The sequence below is a fragment of the Pseudophryne corroboree genome, chromosome 10, assembly GCF_028390025.1.
Source record: "Pseudophryne corroboree isolate aPseCor3 chromosome 10, aPseCor3.hap2, whole genome shotgun sequence".
In the NCBI taxonomy this organism is placed as follows: Eukaryota; Metazoa; Chordata; class Amphibia; order Anura; family Myobatrachidae; genus Pseudophryne; species Pseudophryne corroboree.
The window spans coordinates 35200645-35222989 of record NC_086453.1 but is presented as its reverse complement, the minus strand read 5'-3'; the positions used below and the strand labels follow the sequence as shown (position 1 = coordinate 35222989).

General features: G+C 46.9%; 1 protein-coding gene across 3 annotated transcripts in view; it reads left to right on the top strand.

The window, feature by feature from the left end:
* Nucleotides 1-22345, top strand: part of LOC134965901 (phospholipase A2 inhibitor NAI-like) — a 112233-nt gene that overhangs the window by 75689 nt on the left and 14199 nt on the right. The window contains exon 1 of one of the 3 annotated variants that reach the window (XM_063942297.1): nt 7125-7233. The exons of the other annotated variants lie outside the window; for them this stretch is intronic. Coding sequence (XP_063798367.1) covers nt 7182-7233 — 52 coding nt within the window. The 5' untranslated portion in view covers nt 7125-7181. Of the gene's footprint in view, nt 1-7124; nt 7234-22345 lie in introns of those variants that run through there. 3 annotated transcript variants of the gene reach the window in all.

Genomic DNA, 22345 nt, shown 5'->3' with positions numbered 1-22345 from the left:
ACACCGCCGGTCCGTCCAGCAGGCGCGTTGTAGCTGTGGAGATAGTTACCATAGTAACCACCAATCAACAATTCATGTATAAACATCAGAGGAGGAACATTTTAGTTCCATTTTAGTGTACAGAAATTGCTAGCAGCATAGGACTAATAAAGTGCATCGTGCCATAGTAAACTACAAACAATCACAAACTAATAAAGTGCATAAAAAGATCCAAAAGTGATAAATACATCTAATGCTGCTAGATAAAAATAGTTGAGGTGATATTAGCAACAGGTTGTTCGCTACCTCCTGTTTTAATTGCTTCCCTAATGGCATACCGATGTTGTGCCATGAGTATGCCATTAGGGAAGCAATTAAAACAGGACCTGTTGCTCGACATTATGCAGTATTTAAACATAGCATTGCAACTCTTCGCTACAAAATTATCGACCATATTCCTAAGTCACTTAGGGGGTGTGACAGGTCCAAAAAATTACTGCAGTTGGAAACCAGGTGGATATATAGATTAAACACCATCCACCCCAAGGGACTAAATGAATCCCTTTATCTGAGATGCTTTTTATAAATATTTTTTACAAATACTTTTTACAAACACTTTTCTGCTCTTCCATTTGCCATTTTTTTGTTAGTGCCATTTTTTATGGGTATGTTAACACATTGATTAAGGGATGTTTATTAACAGATATTACAGACATCCTAAATTATTTTAGCATAGGTACCTACTTAAGGTTATGTCAGCAGGTAGCTGGTGTCTAATATCACCTCAACTATTTTTATCTAGCAGCATTAGATATCACTGGCACGATGCACTTTATTAGTCCTATGCTGCTAGCAATTTCTGTACACTAAAATGGAACTAAAATGTTCCTCCTCTGATGCTTATACATGAATTGTTGACTGGTTACTATGGTAACTATCTCCACAGCTACGACGCGCCTGCTGGACGGCCCGGCGGTGTGTCAGTTCCTGTGGGACCTGTGGACACGGCCGGAAACCGGGCAGCGGCGTCTGAGCTGGCTGGAGAAGACCACTGTATGATAAGGTATTTAAACACTGTTTTGTACACAATTTGTTATCCTGACGACGGGGCGCAGACCCCGAAACGTTGATGTTCACAATAAAGTCACTGCACTTTATTTGTATTTAAAAAGTCTCCGAGAGCCGCCCTTCTGTTCCTTCATGTGTCTGGGTTATTACCTAGAGGGAGGGCACCCGCAGCAAGCTATATGCATCAAGACGTCTGAGTGCCGGGTCGTACCGTATTGTGTGTATATATATATATATATATATATATAAACATTTGTACAATATCAAGTTTTCAAACATCGGAGCATGGGAACATTAATATCAGAACATTGGCATTTTTTGACAATTTAAAAAAAAAATCCAAATCCAAAACCCATCACGGGGGTTTGAAGAATCCAAATCCCACCAACAAATCCAAATCGAAATCATCGGGTCCAGCGCACATCTCTAACTAGAACCCATCTAGATGATTCTGCTAGTCTCTCTCCTCTACTTCCCTATCCAGTGCCTAGTAGACTCCTCAGTGCTAATTTCATGTGGAGAAACCTAATAAAGCCAACACGTGGGGCCAAATGGAATGGAGTGCGATTTTACACAAATGTGCGAGTTTAGCGCTGAACTCGCACGTTTTGCAAACTCGACCAATGTAATGGGTGCGAATGTGAGTAAACTCACACATTTCTGACCTTACTAAAAACTCGCACATGACAACTCGCATCCAAAGGTCTTCCAATACAACAGATAGAACTCGGGCAATGTTATGCAATGCGAGTTTGTAACTCGCACACAAAACATTACCAAAAACTCACCAATAAATAGACCAGCTTCTGGCTGGCGAGTTTGTCAGAAACATGCACAGATCAGTGAAATCCGTGCATGCTTCTGTCTGTAAAAGTAAAGAAAGAGTTAAAAAAAATTATAAAAAAAAACGTGCACGTCCCCCCCACAAGCATAACCAGCTCTGGGCTCTTTGAGTCGGTCCTGGTTGCAAAAATACATTAAGAAATCGACTAGGGTTCCCCCGTATTTAAACAACCAGCACCGGATTTTGGACTGGTCCTTGTTCCAAAAATACGGGAAAGAAAAAAAGTAGGGGTCCCCCTGGCAGGGGTTCCCTGGGGGAGTGGGGACCCCTTCAAGCACCCAAGGGTTCAGGGGTGAAGCCGAGGCTGTCCCTGGCACCCGTGGGCGGTGGGTGCCAGGCTGAAAGCCGTAAATAGTGGGAAAAAATAAGTAAATAAGTATTTTCTTTTGCTGTGGAACCACAGGTCCCAGCAAGCATCCCCCGCATGCTTGTACTTGGAGAACTAAATGAACCCGTGGATTCTACTGGGCAAGGGGACATTAATGGCTGCGTGGGATGTAGGTAAGTATTTTTAAGTGTGTATGAGTATGTAAGTGTGTGTTAATAAAATGTGACTTTAACGGTGTGTGTGTGTGTGTGTGTGTGTGTGTATGTGTGTGTATATATTTATTGTAGAGATGAGCAGGTTCAGTTCCTCGGGTTTCGAACCCCCCCGAACTTCACCCATTTTACACGGGTCCGAGGCAGCCTCGGATCTTCCCGCCTTGCTAGGTTAACCCGAACGCGCCCGAACTTCATCATCCCGCTGTCGTATTCTCGCGAGATTCGTATTCTATATAAGGAGCCGCGCGTCGCCGCCATTTTTCACTCATGCATTGGAGAAGATAGTGAGAGAACGTGGCTGGCGTTCTCTCAGTTTCTGTGTTCAGTGTGCTGCAAATATCTGTGCTCAGTGTGCTGCAAATATCTGTGCTCAGTGTGCTGCAAATATCTGTGTTCAGTGTGTTGCAAATATCTGTGCTCAGTGTGCTGCAAATATCTACGTTCTCTGCCTAAAAACGCTCCATATCTGTGCTGCATTGTAGTTGTGCGCAGTATATAGTAGGTTGACAGTGCAGAATTTTGCTGACCACCAGTATATATATATAGCAGTACGGTACAGTAGTCCATTGCTCTACCTCTGTGTCGTCAAGTATACTATCCATATCTGTGCTGCATTGTAGTTGTGCGCAGTATATATAGTAGGAGGACAGTGCAGAATTTTGCTGACCACCAGTATATATAATATATATAGCAGTACGGTACAGTAGTCCATTGCTCTACCTCTGTGTTGTCAAGTATACTATCCATATCTGTGCTGGATCGTAGTTGTGCGCAGTATATAGTAGGAAGACAGTGCAGAATTTTGCTGACCACCAGCATGTATATAGCAGTACGGTACAGTAGTCCATTGCTCTACCTCTGTGTCGTCAAGTATACTATCCATATCTGTGCTGCATTGTAGTTGTGCGCAGTATATAGGAGGAGGACAGTGCAGAATTTTACTGACCACCAGTATATATATATAGCAGTACGGTACAGTAGTCCATTGCTCTACCTCTGTGTCGTCAAGTATACTATCCATATCTGTGCTGCATTGTAGTTGTGCGCAGTATATATTGTAGGAGGACAGTGCAGAATTTTGCTGACCACCAGTATATATAATATATATAGCAGTACGTTACAGTAGTCCATTGCTCTACCTCTGTGTCGTCAAGTATACTATCCATATCTGTGCTGCATTGTAGTTGTGCGCAGTATATATAGTAGGAGGACAGTGCAGAATTTTGCTGACCACCAGTATATATAATATATATAGCAGTACGGTACAGTAGTCCATTGCTCTACCTCTGTGTCGTCAAGTATACTATCCATATCTGTGCTGCATTGTAGTTGTGCGCAGTATTTATAGTAGGAGGACAGTGCAGAATTTTGCTGACCACCAGTATATATAATATATATAGCAGTACGGTACAGTAGTCCATTGCTCTACCTCTGTGTCGTCATTTATACTATCCATATCTGTGCTGCATTGTAGTTGTGCGCAGTATATATAGTAGGAGGACAGTGCAGAATTTTGCTGACCACCAGTATATATAATATATATAGCAGTACGGTACAGTAGTCCATTGCTCTACCTCTGTGTTGTCAAGTATACTATCCATATCTGTGCTGGATCGTAGTTGTGCGCAGTATATAGTAGGAAGACAGTGCAGAATTATGCTGACCACCAGTATTTATATAGCAGTACAGTACAGTAGTCCATTGCTCTACCTCTGTGTCGTCAAGAAAACTATCCATATCTGTGCTGCATTGTAGTTGTGCGCAGTATATAGAAGGAGGACAGTGCAGAATTTTGGTGCACCTCTTTTTTTTCTTTGCATCATGTGCTGTTTGGGGACTATTTTTTTAAGTGCCATCCTGTCTGACAATGCAGTGCCACTCCTAGATGGGCCAGATATTTGTGCCGGCCACTTGGGTCGCTTATCTTAGCCATCCAGCGACCTTGGTGCACCTCTTTTTTTCTTTGCATCATGTGCTGTTTGGGGACTATTTTTTTTAAATGCCATCCTGCCTGACTCTGCAGTTCCACTCCTAGATGGGCCAGATGTTTGTGTCGGCCACTTGGGTCGCTTAGCTTAGTCATCCAGCGACCTCTGTGCACATTTTAGGACTAAAAATAATATTGTGAGGTGTGAGGTGTTCAGAATAGACTGGAAAAAATGAGTGGAAATTATGGTTATTGAGGTTAATAATACTATGGGTTCAAAATGACCCCCAAATTCTATGATTCAAACTGTTTTTGAGGGTTTTTTGTAAAAAAACACCCGAATCCAAAACACAACCGAATCCAACAAAAAAATTTCAGGGAGGTTTTGCCAAAACGCGTCCGAATCCAAAACACGACCGTGGAACCGAATCCAAAACCAAAACACAAAACCCGAAAGATTTCCAGTGCACATCTCTAATTTATTGTAATAATTCTCTTGTTGTGGAACTACAGTACATGTACCAGCGGGTCCTTTAATACCCGGCTTGCTGATACTTGTGGTTCTCCAAGTACCATCATGCGGGGGAGACTTGTTGGGATCTGTAGTTCTACAACAAAATACAATATTTATTTAATTGTTTTTTTTACACTATTTACAGCTGTCAGCCTGACGGGATCGGGTCTCTAGGTCGACCACTATTGTTTGACAATAACTAGGTCGACACTCGACAGTGTTTCTAGGTTGACATGTTCTAGGTCGACATGGGGACCCTCGGGCAGGGGTAACTATTTGGGGGTGTGATGCTGCGGCCGCAGGGATCTATATAAATGTGTCTCTCGGCAGCGGCATTACCTGGCTAGTGGAGCCCGATGCTGGTTGTAAAAATACGTGGGACCCCTACTTCTTTTTTCTCCCCGTATTTTTAAAAACCAGGACCGGTCCAAGAGTCCAGTGCTGGTTGTTTAAATACGTGGGGAACCTTAGTCAATCTTTTTTTTAAACTCTTTCTTCTTTACCTTTACAGGCAGAAGCATGCATGGATCTCACTGATCTGATCTGTGCATGCTTCTGTCTAAATTTGCACCTTGTAATGCAACTTGCAATATAACCACTGGGTTTCAGGTCTGTGTTTTCGCCAGACCTCGCACTGCATTAGGGCGGTCATTCCGAGTTGATTGCTAGCTGCATTCGTTCGCTGTGCAGCGAAGAGGCAAAAACTCGGCACTTCTGCCCATGCGGCGCAATGCGCACGCCTGACGTACCATTACAACGAACGTTGTAGTTTTACATAGGGTCTAGCGAAGCTTTTCAGTCGCACTGCTGGCCGCAGAATGATTGACAGGAAGTGGGCGTTTCTGGGTGTCAACTGACCATTTTTAGGGAGTGTTCGAAATAATGCAGGCGTGCCAGGAAAAACGCAGGCGTGGCTGGGCGAACGCAGGGCGTGTTTCTGACGTTAAAGCCGGAACTGAACAGTCTGTAGTGATCGCAGGCTAGGAGTAGGTCTGGAGCTACTCTGAAACTGCACCATTTTTTTTTGTAGTCGCTCTGCGATCCTTTCGTTTGCACTTCTGCTAAGCTAAGATACACTTCCACAGGGCGGCGGCATAGCGTTTGCACTGCTGCTAAATACAGCTAGCGAGCGATCAATCCGGAATGACCCTCAATATACTGACCAGCAGCGTGAATCTGTGATTCCTCTCCTGTGCAGCCTTCTGAACTTCCGGCTATTGCATTCCAAAAGTTCCGGCAGCAGCCAAACATGAATGCAGGATCTGGCAACAACTGCCTGTTCTCTGCGATGCAATGTCTGATGCTTACAATGTGTTCCTGTGGCAGGAACGGGATTAAAAGTTAACCCCTTGGTTGCATTTTGTACCAGCTGCAAGTTGTGCAAGTCGGGCATACTGCGTACCTCCCAACTTTGTACTCGCTCAAGGAGGGACACACGCGCGGCGAAGCCACGCGCGCTCTCGAAAAAGGGTGTGGCCTGTGCAAAAGGGGTGTGGCTTTGCGGAGGACCCGCAATCGCAAGCTACGTCCCGTTTTTGTCACTGAGGGGGCATGCCCAGCGCTCTGTGAGCCGATGGCATGCCCCCTCTCCTCCTGTCTCCACTGAATAGACGCTGTCTCCACTGAATGCGCTATTAACCGCTGCTCTGCTAAGCAGGGCAGCGAGAGACAGAGCCTCCCAACTGCCCCTCCCACTGCGGGACACTGCGACCCACGGGTGGGACAGCGGGACAGTCCCCAAAAAACGGGACTGTCCCGCGAAAAAGGTAGAGTGCAGGCAACAGTACAAGATAGAGTGCAGTTGGTTGGCCCAGCTACAGTCTTCCTCCTGTCATTAAGAACCTTTGTTTTATCAGAACCCAACTGGCACTCATACACCCCTGGAGATCATACAAGATTGCTACTCAATTTTTAGTGGTAGATTTACTAAACGTTCATTTATCTAACCCCCCTGATCATTGGTGGCTCTGATTGATGTTGCCGTTATAGAAAAGCAAAAGCTGCTAAACAAAAAAATATTGTGTCTGCCTTTCTGTTTTAATTTTCTTAATCTTCGAACTGTGTTCTTGATATAATTTTTTTATTCTGCTCCATCTCCACATTGTTCCACCCTTTTCCTTTTTATAGAGTTTGTTTAATAAAACGAAAATCTCTTACAGTAGTTTCAGTTTTGTTTCCTCAGGATTAGTGCTGGACCACTGTAATAATTACCCAGCCCCGCCTTCCCCCAGGTCTATTTAATAACAGGACCCTGTTGATTGTTGTGCAGTACTAGTCTGATACACTTCTAGAGTCTGAGATTCATCATGGGACCAGTCCTCAGATTCCTGTGCATCCTCTCAGCTCTGGCAGCCACAGGTAAGTACATGCTACAGCCCATAAGACTGTTACAGTAGCATGTACTCTCACCTGCTTTATGCTAGAGATTACATCTGTATATAAATATATACTGGAATAGTTTTATAGTGAGTGACTGCCAGAGCTGTACCAGGGGGTGATAAATCCTTTCTACAGGGGTATATTTTCTGAAGGTCGATTTCAATTTTATTTTTTATTATTTATTTTAAATAGATCTTAATCAGTGATGTGTTTCAGAGGCCAAAGTACGTATTTACTAACACAATTTTTTTAATTGATTTTTTAAATGTTAGTAAATGTGGGTTTTAGCCCCTGAAATACACATCAATTAGTTTGATTTAGATTATATATATATATATATATATATCTGTATATACACATTATCATGACCACCTACTACATGTGACATGATATACGTCACGTATAGGGCGCTGGCTCGGTGGGTATATAAGGTGTGCGATAGGCCGTCTGCACACATATCACTCATTGCTGTCATGGGTAAAAGGGGCGATTTATCCGAGTTGCATAACAGGATAATTATCGGCTTTCGGGCCAACGGTGGAAGCGCAGTGTGTGACCTGTCTGCGTGCTGCTACGGTGAAGGTGTATCGTGACTGGACAAATGGCACCATTGCGAATAACCGCGTAAGTGTCCCGACCCTGATATCTAGAAAGTTGGGAGGTATGGTGAGAGCAGCTCACCATCAAAATGAACCTGGGGGCTACCAGCAAGCTCTGTCCCTGCGATGCCCTCTTGGCAGCATCAACGGGGTATTTTTCTTAGAAAAATAGCCTGAAGCCCCGCTGCCCATGCGCCGCCTCTGATTACTACCACCGAACCCCCTGCCACGGATTTTATTAATATTATTATTATAATTATCCTTTATTTATATGGCGCCATAAGGGATCTGCAGCGCCCAATTACAGAGTACATAATAAAATGAGCAAACAAGAAAACCGCACTTACAGTACAGGACAAAATAGGACAGATATAGAAAACCCGGGGTCAGGTGCCATCAGAGGGAGTATGGAGTATAAGGTAGTGTGAGTAAGAAAAGGAAAGGCACATGAGGAAAGAAGTCCCTGCTCTTACAAGCTTACAATCTACATGGTGAGGGGTTAACAGACCAGAGTGACACAGACGGGGTAGACAGTGAGCATAGACAAGAGGGTTAGGAGGAGAGTTGACTGGGTTTGGTGAAGAAGTGGGTCTTGAGAGCCCATTTGAAGTTTTGTAATGCACGCCATCTAAGTTTTGTAGCGAGGTGGAGAGTCGGATGGGGAGAGGTAGAGCATTCCAAAGATAGGGAGCAGCACGTGCAAAATCTTGTAGGTAGGAGTGGGAGGAGGTAATTAGTTGGCAGGAGAGATGGCGTGCATTAGCAGAGCGAAGAGGACGGGTGGGAATGTAAAGAGAGATAAGGTCAGATATGTAAATGGGAGAAGAGTGGGTGAGGGCTTTGTAGGTGAGTGTGAGAAGCTTGAATTGGATTCTGAATGGGAAGGGTAGCCAGTGAAGGTCCTGCAAGAGAGGGGATGTGGATGTAGTACATTTGGTGAGGAAGATGAGACGGGCAACAGCATTGAGGACAGATTGAAGTGGAGAGAGGCATTTTTGAGGGAGGCCAGATAGGAGGAGATTGCAGTAGTCTAATCTGGAGATGACCAGTGAGTGAATGAGGGTCTTAGTAGAATCCGGGGCGAGAAAGGGTCTGATCCTGGAGATGTTTTTGAGGTGGAAATGCATGTTTTTGACAGGTACTGAATGTGTGGTTTGAAGCAGAGGGAGGAGTCAAGGATTACTCCAAGACATCGCACTTGGGGGCTAGAGGAGATAGTTGTGCTATCAATAGATACTGAAATTGTGGGGGGTGAGGTTATGCGGGAGGGAGGGAAGATGATCAGCTCAGTCTTAGACATGTTAAGTTTAAGAAAGCGCTGGGACATCCAGGAGGAGATAGCAGAGAGACAGTTGGAGATACGAGTGAGCAGAGCAGGGGAGAGGTCAGGGGAGTAAAGGTAGAGTTGAGTATCATCAGCGTAGAGATGATATTTTAAGTCAGAAGAGCTAATGAGCTCACCTAATGAGGATGTGTAGAGAGAGAAAAGGAGAGGCCCAAGAACAGAACCTTGGGGGACACCTACTGGCAGAGGAAGTGGGGGGGAGGGAGAGTCATGAGAGGAGACAGAGAAGGAACGGTCAGAAAGGTAGGAGGATAGTCAGGAGAGAGCAGTATCACGCAAACCAAGGGAGTAAAGGATTTGCAGGAGGAGAGGGTGGTCTACAGTGTCAAAAGCAGCAGAGAGGTCAAGGAGAATAAGCAGAGAGTAGTGGCCCCTGGATTTTGCTGCAATGAGGTCAGTTTAAGTGGAGTGCTGAGGACGGAAACCAGACTGGAAAGGGTCAAGCAGTGAGTGGGAAGAAAGAAAGACAGTGAGGCAGTTGTAGACAATACGCTCAAGGAGTTTGGAGGCAAAAGGGAGAAGAGAGATGGGTCGGTAGTTGGAGAGATTGGTTGGATCAAGGGTAGGTTTTTTAAGAATAGGGGAGACAAGTGCATGCTTGAAGGCAGAAGGGACAGTGCTTGATGAGAGTGAGAGATTGAGTAGATGGGCAAGATGGGAACAGGCAGAAATAGAGAGGAAGCGGAGAAGACGGGAGGGAATAGGGTCAAGTGGAGAGGTGGATGGGGGTGAGGACCGGATGAGGACCATGACTTCCTCTCCAGGTACAGGGAAGAAAGATGTCAGAGTTGGTAGGAGGGAAGGAAAGGGTGGGTTGAGAAATGGAGGAGGGAGGTTGCTCAGGTTCTGGTGGGATGTTATGTCCTGACGAATGGAGTCAATTTTGGATGTGAAGTAGGTGGCAAAGTCAAGAGCAGAAAGCGAAGAGGGGAGTTGAGGCGGGGGTGGGCAGAGGAGCGAGTTGACAGTGGCAAAGAGGCGCCTGGGGTTTGAGGATTGGGAGGAGATGAGGTTTTTGAAGTAAGACTGTTTTGAGATGGTAAGTGCAGCAAAGTAGGATGAGAGCATAAATTTGTAGTGGAGGAAGTCGGCCTTATTGCGCGATTTCCTCCACTGACGTTCAGCGGTACGTGAGCATTTTTGCAGATATCTGGTGCATTTGGTGTGCTAGGGTTGAGGTGTCGATCTGCGAGGGTGAATAGTGGTTGGTGGGGCGACAGACTCAAGAGCAGAGGTAAGGGAAGCATTGTAAAGGGAAGTAGCTTGTTCAGGGAAGGAAAGAGAGAGAATAGGAGAGAGCAGCAAGTCAAACAGGGAAGATACAAAAGTCGTGTCAATAGCCTCAATGTTACGCTTAGTGATTGTAGTCTTAGTTGGTAAAGATGGAGAAGCAGATAGAGATAGGTTAAAAGTCAGGGGGAGAGAGGGGGAACAGGGAGTTAGAGAAATCAGAAAGATCACAGCGGTGAGTGAAAACAAGATCCAGTGAGCTTCCACTCACATGGGAGGGGGAGGAGGTCCGCTGGGAGAGACCAAGAGAAGAGGTGAGGTTAAGGAGTTTAGAGGCAGGTGATTTTGTGGGGTTATCGATAGGGATGTTGAAATCACCTAGGATAATGGAGGGAATGTCAGAAGAGAGGAAGTGAGGCAGCCAGGAAGCAAAGTTGTCAAGAAATTTGGAGGGCATGCCAGGGGGGCGGTAAATGACAGCTACTCTAAGATGAACAGGTTGGAAGAGGCGTATGGCATGGACCTCAAATGTAGATAATGTAAGGGATGGTTCTGGTGGTATGAGTTGGTATAAGTAGCTAGAGGGTAGTAGGAGCCCAACACCACCACCGTGGTGACCCCCAGGTCGGGGTGTGTGTGAGAATGTGAGACCCCCAGCAGAGAGAGCAGCTGGAGAAACTGTGTCAGAGGGAGATGCAGGGAATTTGAGATGAAAAGGTCATGGATGGGGACCAGTTTGTTACAGACACATCTGGCATTCCAGAGGGCACAGGATTGAGGGAGAGAGTCTAAGGGAGTGATGTGAATGAGATTATCAGAGTTTCTGTAGGTAGGGTAGAGATGAATGACAGTGGGGTATCAGGGGAGGAGTGGAAGTGAGGCAGTGGAGTGGATGGGAGACAAAGGAGGGGAGAGAGGAGGAAATGTAGGAGACTAGGGGAGAAGGATAGAGGTGGGAGCAGGGGACAGAGAAAAGGATAGGGCAGACAAGGAGTATTTGGGGGTGATATAGTATGATAAATTTGGAAATAGGGGTGGTGGATGTAAATGAACAGAGCAGTAGGATAGCAGAAATACAGGTGAAAATACACTGTTGGAAGTGTTCAGTGGCAGTACTTATACTTACCAGTCCCAGGAGCTGGTGTCGGCTGCTCCAGGAGGCTGCCGGGTGCCGGATCCTGCTGCTGTGTGTGACCCCCAGTGCTGTAAAGTGAGCTGCAACTTTGCAGCATCAATTTACTGCACAGGGGTCACTGCAAAGCACATGGAGGACCCGGTGCCTGGCAGCGCTCATCGGAGCACCGGCTACTGGCACTGGTATGTATGTTGTTGTTTTTTTTAAAGGTTATCAGCTGGTGTGTCCATCAGACACACAGAGCTGATCACACTGGCCGTGTCCTGCAGATCGCAGTGCTGCCCCGTGATTACACCAGCCTGAGCCGGCGTTATTATCACTGGGCACACTGCAGTGTTTTTATATATATATATATTTTTTTAGTAAATTCGGCCGCATAAGTATGGGAAATGTGATGTGGGTTACTAAAAATGACAATTAAAGGATTTGGAGCAGTTTTTTTATGGAAACTGTTCCAAATGCCCTATAATACGTTCAGTGATACTAAAATAATGTGAAAATAATACACCCCTTTTCACATTCTTTTAGTAAAAATAATGTTAATAATAAATAGTCGCCTTAGTGGCTTTGCACTTCCCATGACCCATATTGTGACCTTTAAAGTTGAAAAACAAGGTTCTATTTTTCTGTACTTTCTTGATTGAAGTGTAAGGGCCCCATACACTAGTGCGATGTGGCCTGTTTTCAAGCAATTGAGACAGATGCAGAGATCAGGGCCAGATTAACAATGGGGCGGATGGAGCTCCAGCTCCAGGTCTCTGCATAAAAATAGGCCCATCATCATGGCAGCATGATGGTCATTAGCCAAAGGCTGGCCACATGATCTGCCATGAAGCATAACTATTAAGATTGTATTTCTATTTTTTCTCACATATTTATGCATTTTTTTAAAATATTTTTACATATTTATGGAGATATTGGAGTTGATGGTGTAGGGGATGTACACACCCATATGGCTCTGGCCACACCCACACAGCACTGATCATACCCCCCATTTCTCACAATAGGCCCTTGAATATTTTCAGCTCCAGGCCCATGTGGCCCTTTATCCGGCCCTGACACACACACGACAAAGAAACATGCATACCTTAAATAGCGTGTTCCCTCATTACTTCATTGTGCCATGTCGCAGCTCCCGCTGAGTGTATATATATATATTAGAGATGAGCGAATTCGGTTCCTCTGAATCCGAACCCGCCCGAACTTCAGCTTTTTTCCACGGGTCCGAGCAGGCTCGGATCCTCCCGCCTTGCTCGGTTAACCCGAGCACGCCCGAACGTCATCATCCCGCTGTCGGATTCTCGCGAGACTCGGATTCAATATAAGGAGCCGCGCGTCGCCGCCATTTTCACACGTGAATTGAGAGTCATAGGGAGAGGACGTGGCTGGCGTCCTCTCCGTTTAGAGAAGAGAGAGACACAGTATTTTGGGGAGCATTATTAGGAGGAGTACTACTATACTGTATACTACTATACTACTTGCTGAAGTGATATTTATAGAGTCATAGGGAGAGGACGTGGCTGGCGTCCTCTCCGTTTAGAGAAGAGAGAGACACAGTATTTTGGGGAGCATTATTAGGAGGAGTACTACTATACTGTATACTACTATACTACTTGCTGAAGTGATATTTATAGATTAGATAGTGTGACTGTAAGTGTATTATCTGACTTGTGGGGGAGACACTGACAGTGGGGAGCAGTTAGAGTCTGAGAGCAGGACTCAGGAGTACATATAACGTACAGTGCACACTTTTGCTGCCAGAGTCAGTGCCACACTGCCATTGTTGTGACCACACTGACCACCAGTATAATAATATATTTTGTGATTGTCTGCTTAGGACTCGGAGTACTAGTTGCAAGTTGCAACGTGACCTGACCACCAGTTTAATAATCAATCACCACCAGTTTAATATATATATAATTGCATATAATATATATATATATATATAATATTGTATACCACCTACCCGTGGTTTTTTTTTTCTTTCTTCTTTGTACATACTACTATAGTATAGTAGCTTACTGTAGCAGTCTGCGGTGCTGCTGAGCTGACAGTGTCCAGCAGGTCCGTCATCAGTCATCATTACCAATACCTAATAAATATATTATCTACCTGTCCGGCTGCAGTACTAGTGATATTATATATACATACATATATATATTGATTTCATCTCATTATCAATCATCCAGTCTATATTAGCAGCAGACACAGTACGGTAGTCCACGGCTGTAGCTACCTCTGTGTCGGAACTCGGCAGTCCATCCATAATTGTATACTAGTATCAATCCATCTCCATTGTTTACCTGAGGTGCCTTTTAGTTGTGCCTATTAAAATATGGAGAACAAAAATGTTGAGGTTCCAAAATTAGGGAAAGATCAAGATCCACTTCCACCTCGTGCTGAAGCTGCTGCCACTAGTCATGGCCGAGACGATGAAATGCCAGCAACGTCGTCTGCCAAGGCCGATGCCCAATGGCATAGTACAGAGCATGTCAAATCCAAAACACCAAATATCAGTAAAAAAAGGACTCCAAAACCTAAAATAAAATTGTCGGAGGAGAAGCGTAAACTTGCCAATATGCCATTTACCACACGGAGTGGCAAGGAACGGCTGAGGCCCTGGCCTATGTTCATGGCTAGTGGTTCAGCTTCACAGGAGGATGGAAGCACTCAGCCTCTCGCTAGAAAACTGAAAAGACTCAAGCTGGCAAAAGCACCGCAAAGAACTGTGCGTTCTTCGAAATCCCAAATCCACAAGGAGAGTCCAATTGTGTCGGTTGCGATGCCTGACCTTCCCAACACTGGACGTGAAGAGCATGCGCCTTCCACCATTTGCACGCCCCCTGCAAGTGCTGGAAGGAGCACCCGCAGTCCAGTTCCTGATAGTCAGATTGAAGATGTCAGTGTTGAAGTACACCAGGGTGAGGAGGATATGGGTGTTGCTGGCGCTGGGGAGGAAATTGACCAGGAGGATTCTGATGGTGAGGTGGTTTGTTTAAGTCAGGCACCCGGGGAGACACCTGTTGTCCGTGGGAGGAATATGGCCGTTGACATGCCTGGTGAAAATACCAAAAAAATCAGCTCTTCAGTGTGGAGGTATTTCATCAGAAATGCGGACAACAGGTGTCAAGCCGTGTGTTGCCTTTGTCAAGCTGTAATAAGTAGGGGTAAGGACGTTAACCACCTCGGAACATCCTCCCTTATACGTCACCTGCAGCGCATTCATAATAAGTCAGTGACAAGTTCAAAAACTTTGGGTGACAGCGGAAGCAGTCCACTGACCAGTAAATCCCTTCCTCTTGTATCCAAGCTCACGCAAACCACCCCACCACCAACTCCCTCAGTGTCAATTTCCTCCTTCCCCAGGAATGCCAATAGTCCTGCAGGCCATGTCACTGGCAATTCTGACGAGTCCTCTCCTGCCTGGGATTCCTCTGATGCATCCTTGCGTGTAACGCCTACTGCTGCTGGCGCTGCTGTTGTTGCTGCTGGGAGTCGATGGTCATCCCAGAGGGGAAGTCGAAAGACCACTTGTACTACTTCCATTAAGCAATTGACTGTCCAACAGTCCTTTGCGAGGAAGATGAAATATCACAGCAGTCATCCTGCTGCAAAGCGGATAACTGAGGCCTTGACAACTATGTTGGTGTTAGACATGCGTCCGGTATCCGCCGTTAGTTCACAGGGAACTAGACAATTTCTTGAGGTAGTGTGCCCCCGTTACCAAATACCATCTAGGTTCCACTTCTCTAGGCAGGCGATACCGAAAATGTACACAGACCTCAGAAAAAGACTCACCAGTGTCCTAAAAAATGCAGCTGTACCCAATGTCCACTTAACCACGGACATGTGGACAAGTGGAGCAGGGCAGGGTCAGGACTATATGACTGTGACAGCCCACTGGGTAGATGTATGGACTCCCGCCGCAAGAACAGCAGCGGCGGCACCAGTAGCAGCATCTCGCAAACGCCAACTCTTTACTAGGCAGGCTACGCTTTGTATCACCGCTTTCCAGAATACGCACACAGCTGAAAACCTCTTACGGCAACTGAGGAAGATCATCGCGGAATGGCTTACCCCAATTGGACTCTCCTGTGGATTTGTGGCATCGGACAACGCCAGCAATATTGTGTGTGCATTAAATATGGGCAAATTCCAGCACGTCCCATGTTTTGCACATACCTTGAATTTGGTGGTGCAGAATTTTTTAAAAAACGACAGGGGCGTGCAAGAGATGCTGTCGGTGGCCAGAAGAATTGCGGGACACTTTCGGCGTACAGGCACCACGTACAGAAGACTGGAGCACCACCAAAAACTACTGAACCTGCCCTGCCATCATCTGAAGCAAGAAGTGGTAACGAGGTGGAATTCAACCCTCTATATGCTTCAGAGGTTGGAGGAGCAGCAAAAGGCCATTCAAGCCTATACAATTGAGCACGATATAGGAGGTGGAATGCACCTGTCTCAAGTGCAGTGGAGAATGATTTCAACGTTGTGCAAGGTTCTGATGCCCTTTGAACTTGCCACACGTGAAGTCAGTTCAGACACTGCCAGCCTGAGTCAGGTCATTCCCCTCATCAGGCTTTTGCAGAAGAAGCTGGAGACATTGAAGGAGGAGCTAACACGGAGCGATTCCGCTAGGCATGTGGGACTTGTGGATGGAGCCCTTAATTCGCTTAACAAGGATTCACGGGTGGTCAATCTGTTGAAATCAGAGCACTACATTTTGGCCACCGTGCTCGATCCTAGATTTAAAGCATACCTTGGATCTCTCTTTCCGGCAGACACAAGTCTGCTGGGGTTGAAAGACCTGCTGGTGAGAAAATTGTCAAGTCAAGCGGAACGCGACCTGTCAACATCTCCTCCTTCACATTCTCCCGCAACTGGGGGTGCGAGGAAAAGGCTCAGAATTCCGAGCCCACCCGCTGGCGGTGATGCAGGGCAGTCTGGAGCGACTGCTGATGCTGACATCTGGTCCGGACTGAAGGACCTGCCAACGATTACGGACATGTCGTCTACTGTCACTGCATATGATTCTCTCAACATTGAAAGAATGGTGGAGGATTATATGAGTGACCGCATCCAAGTAGGCACGTCACACAGTCCGTACTTATACTGGCAGGAAAAAGAGGCAATTTGGAGGCCCTTGCACAAACTGGCTTTATTCTACCAAAGTTGCCCTCCCACAAGTGTGTACTCCGAAAGAGTGTTTAGTGCCGCCGCTCACCTTGTCAGCAATCGGCGTACGAGGTTACATCCAGAAAATGTGGAGAAGATGATGTTCATTAAAATGAATTATAATCAATTCCTCCGTGGAGACATTGACCAGCAGCAATTGCCTCCACAAAGTACACAGGGAGCTGAGATGGTGGATTCCAGTGGGGACGAATTGATAATCTGTGAGGAGGGGGATGTACACGGTGATATATCGGAGGATGATGATGAGGTGGACATCTTGCCTCTGTAGAGCCAGTTTGTGCAAGGAGAGATTAATTGCTTCTTTTTTGGTGGGGGTCCAAACCAACCCGTCATTTCAGTCACAGTCGTGTGGCAGACCCTGTCACTGAAATGATGGGTTGGTTAAAGTGTGCATGTCCTGTTTATACAACATAAGGGTGGGTGGGAGGGCCCAAGGACAATTCCATCTTGCACCTCTTTTTTCTTTAATTTTTCTTTGCGTCATGTGCTGTTTGGGGAGGGTTTTTTGGAAGGGACATCCTGCGTGACACTGCAGTGCCACTCCTAGATGGGCCCGGTGTTTGTGTCGGCAACTAGGGTCGCTTATCTTACTCACACAGCTACCTCATTGCGCCTCTTTTTTTCTTTGCGTCATGTGCTGTTTGGGGAGGGTTTTTTGGAAGGGACATCCTGCGTGACACTGCAGTGACACTCCTAGATGGGCCCGGTGTTTGTGTCGGCCACTAGGGTCGCTTATCTTACTCACACAGCTACCTCATTGCGCCTCTTTTTTTCTTTGCGTCATGTGCTGTTTGGGGAGGGTTTTTTGGAAGGGACATCCTGCGTGACACTGCAGTGACACTCCTAGATGGGCCCGGTGTTTGTGTCGGCCACTAGGGTCGCTTATCTTACTCACACAGCTACCTCATTGCGCCTCTTTTTTTCTTTGCGTCATGTGCTGTTTGGGGAGGGTTTTTTGGAAGGGACATCCTGCGTGACACTGCAGTGCCACTCCTAGATGGGCCCGGTGTTTGTGTCGGCCACTAGGGTCGCTTATCTTACTCACACAGCTACCTCATTGCGCCTCTTTTTTTCTTTGCGTCATGTGCTGTTTGGGGAGGGTTTTTTGGAAGGGACATCCTGCGTGACACTGCAGTGACACTCCTAGATGGGCCCGGTGTTTGTGTCGGCCACTAGGGTCGCTTATCTTACTCACACAGCTACCTCATTGCGCCTCTTTTTTTCTTTGCGTCATGTGCTGTTTGGGGAGGGTTTTTTGGAAGGGACATCCTGCGTGACACTGCAGTGACACTCCTAGATGGGCCCGGTGTTTGTGTCGGCCACTAGGGTCGCTTATCTTACTCACACAGCTACCTCATTGCGCCTCTTTTTTTCTTTGCGTCATGTGCTGTTTGGGGAGGGTTTTTTGGAAGGGACATCCTGCGTGACACTGCAGTGACACTCCTAGATGGGCCCGGTGTTTGTGTCGGCCACTAGGGTCGCTTATCTTACTCACACAGCTACCTCATTGCGCCTCTTTTTTTCTTTGCGTCATGTGCTGTTTGGGGAGGGTTTTTTGGAAGGGACATCCTGCGTGACACTGCAGTGACACTCCTAGATGGGCCCGGTGTTTGTGTCGGCCACTAGGGTCGCTTATCTTACTCACACAGCTACCTCATTGCGCCTCTTTTTTTCTTTGCGTCATGTGCTGTTTGGGGAGGGTTTTTTGGAAGGGACATCCTGCGTGACACTGCAGTGACACTCCTAGATGGGCCCGGTGTTTGTGTCGGCCACTAGGGTCGCTTATCTTACTCACACAGCTACCTCATTGCGCCTCTTTTTTTCTTTGCGTCATGTGCTGTTTGGGGAGGGTTTTTTGGAAGGGACATCCTGCGTGACACTGCAGTGACACTCCTAGATGGGCCCGGTGTTTGTGTCGGCCACTAGGGTCGCTTATCTTACTCACACAGCTACCTCATTGCGCCTCTTTTTTTCTTTGCGTCATGTGCTGTTTGGGGAGGGTTTTTTGGAAGGGACATCCTGCGTGACACTGCAGTGACACTCCTAGATGGGCCCGGTGTTTGTGTCGGCCACTAGGGTCGCTTATCTTACTCACACAGCTACCTCATTGCGCCTCTTTTTTTCTTTGCGTCATGTGCTGTTTGGGGAGGGTTTTTTGGAAGGGACATCCTGCGTGACACTGCAGTGACACTCCTAGATGGGCCCGGTGTTTGTGTCGGCCACTAGGGTCGCTTATCTTACTCACACAGCTACCTCATTGCGCCTCTTTTTTTCTTTGCGTCATGTGCTGTTTGGGGAGGGTTTTTTGGAAGGGACATCCTGCGTGACACTGCAGTGACACTCCTAGATGGGCCCGGTGTTTGTGTCGGCCACTAGGGTCGCTTATCTTACTCACACAGCTACCTCATTGCGCCTCTTTTTTTCTTTGCGTCATGTGCTGTTTGGGGAGGGTTTTTTGGAAGGGACATCCTGCGTGACACTGCAGTGACACTCCTAGATGGGCCCGGTGTTTGTGTCGGCCACTAGGGTCGCTTATCTTACTCACACAGCTACCTCATTGCGCCTCTTTTTTTCTTTGCGTCATGTGCTGTTTGGGGAGGGTTTTTTGGAAGGGACATCCTGCGTGACACTGCAGTGACACTCCTAGATGGGCCCGGTGTTTGTGTCGGCCACTAGGGTCGCTTATCTTACTCACACAGCTACCTCATTGCGCCTCTTTTTTTCTTTGCGTCATGTGCTGTTTGGGGAGGGTTTTTTGGAAGGGACATCCTGCGTGACACTGCAGTGACACTCCTAGATGGGCCCGGTGTTTGTGTCTGCCACTAGGGTCGCTTATCTTACTCACACAGCTACCTCATTGCGCCTCTTTTTTTCTTTGCGTCATGTGCTGTTTGGGGAGGGTTTTTTGGAAGGGACATCCTGCGTGACACTGCAGTGACACTCCTAGATGGGCCCGGTGTTTGTGTCGGCCACTAGGGTCGCTTATCTTACTCACACAGCTACCTCATTGCGCCTCTTTTTTTCTTTGCGTCATGTGCTGTTTGGGGAGGGTTTTTTGGAAGGGACATCCTGCGTGACACTGCAGTGACACTCCTAGATGGGCCCGGTGTTTGTGTCGGCCACTAGGGTCGCTTATCTTACTCACACAGCTACCTCATTGCGCCTCTTTTTTTCTTTGCGTCATGTGCTGTTTGGGGAGGGTTTTTTGGAAGGGACATCCTGCGTGACACTGCAGTGACACTCCTAGATGGGCCTGGTGTTTGTGTCGGCCACTAGGGTCGCTTATCTTACTCACACAGCTACCTCATTGCGCCTCTTTTTTTCTTTGCGTCATGTGCTGTTTGGGGAGGGTTTTTTGGAAGGGACATCCTGCGTGACACTGCAGTGACACTCCTAGATGGGCCAGGTGTTTGTGTCGGCCACTAGGGTCGCTTAGCTTAGTCATCCAGCGACCTAGGTGCAAATTTTAGGACTAAAAATAATATTGTGAGGTGTGAGGTATTCAGAATAGACTGAAAATGAGTGTAAATTATGGTTTTTGAGGTTAATAATACTTTGGGATCAAAATGACCCCCAAATTCTATGATTTAAGCTGTTTTTTAGTGTTTTTTGAAAAAAACACCCGAATCCAAAACACACCCGAATCCGACAAAAAAAATTCGGTGAGGTTTTGCCAAAACGCGGTCGAACCCAAAACACGGCCGCGGAACCGAACCCAAAACCAAAACACAAAACCCGAAAAATTTCCGGCGCTCATCTCTAATATATATATATATATATATTATATTGTGTAAGAACAGAAGCTACGGCACTAGGGTACAATCCGTGGTACTGAATTGCGTAGAGCGTATAGGCACCTGAAGTCAATAGAAACACTCCTCATACATTGTGTAAGCGGCAGCTTGTAAAGAAGGAAACAGTGTTGGGTATACACATAAAATAAAATGCAAGAAACAGAGAATACAAGCGCCCAAAAGTGTAAATATTACAAGGTGAGAGCAGGTACCGGAGATAATAAATTTGGCTCGGATCACTTATCTGTTTTAAGTAGGCATTGGTCAGACAACCGTCATTTGAATCTTAATACATGTAAATAAACCTGCTGGCCTGAGAGCCCCGAAATGGCTAATGTAGCAGATATGGAGGGTGATATCGCGGAGGACGCTGAATCAATGTAAAAGGCGACAGTGCTGTGCAGTGCAGTGGGTGTGCAGTCCGGGCCGGTGCTACGGTGTTCGGCGCCCCCCTACAAACTATAAATTTGCACCCTCGCATACTTTACAAACGCACAGCGCACATAATGACCCCTGTAGTAGAGACACTTACACATGTAATGCCGCTGAACCAGTGACGCTTACACATGTCATGCCCCCTGTACCAGTGACGCTTATACATGTAATGCCCCCTGTAGCAGTGACGCTTACACATGTAATGCCCCCTGTAGCAGTGACGCTTATACACGTAATGCCCCCTGTACCAGTGACGCTTACACACGTAATGCCCCCTGTACCAATGATGCTTACACACGTAACGCCCCCTGTACCTGTGCCGCTTACACACGTAATGCCCCCTGTACCAATGATGCTTACACACGTAACGCCCCCTGTACCAGTGACGCTTACACACGTAACGCCCCCTGTAGCGTGACGCTTACACGCATAACGCCCCCTGTAGCAGTGTCCCTTACACACGTAATGCCCCCTGTACCAGTGTCCCTTACACACGTAACTCCTACTGTACCAGTGACACTTACACACGTAATGCCCCCTGTAACAGTGTCCCTTACACACGTAACTCCTACTGTACCAGTGACGCTTACACACGTAATGTCCCCTGTAGCAGTGTCCCTTACACACGTAATGCCCCCTGTAACAGTGACGCTTACACACGTAACGCCCCCTGTAACAGTGACGCTTACACACGTAACGCCCCCCCCTGTAACAGTGACGCTTACACACGTAACGCCCCCTGTACCAGTGACGCTTACACACATTATGCAGCAGTCACACATGCACACACACACACACACACTACAGACACATATATATATAAACACACACACATACTGTACATACATTACGCACATACACATTGACACATATATACAGTATACACAGACACTGTATATACATACACACACTCACTCGCTTTCCAGACACTTATCTAATGAACTCTGGCTGGCCGAAGCTGTAGCAGCTCATCCTCCTGCTGCAGCATGGTCCTGTGTAGCCCCGCCCCTTACTCCCATCCAGCTCTGCCCTTTTTGTCTCCCTCCCGGCCACTGAATGTCACACAGGGAAGGGGAGGGGGAGAGGAGGCTTTGTGCTGCTGGTGCCGAGGGGGAGAGAAGGTTTTGTGCTTCCGGCGCCACTGCATGTGTGACAGCAGCCGGCAGCAGCAGGGATAGCAGCAGCAGCTCAGCACAGGGATGCAGAGCAGGGAGAACGTCTCTCCTTCCTGGTGCCTCCCTGCACTGCATCCCTCTGCTGAGCTGCTAGCGCCGACCCTGTGTGCAGTGTCACTGATACTGTACAGCACACTCACCTTTTACAGTGATTCAGCCAGTCACTCAGTTCTGCCAGC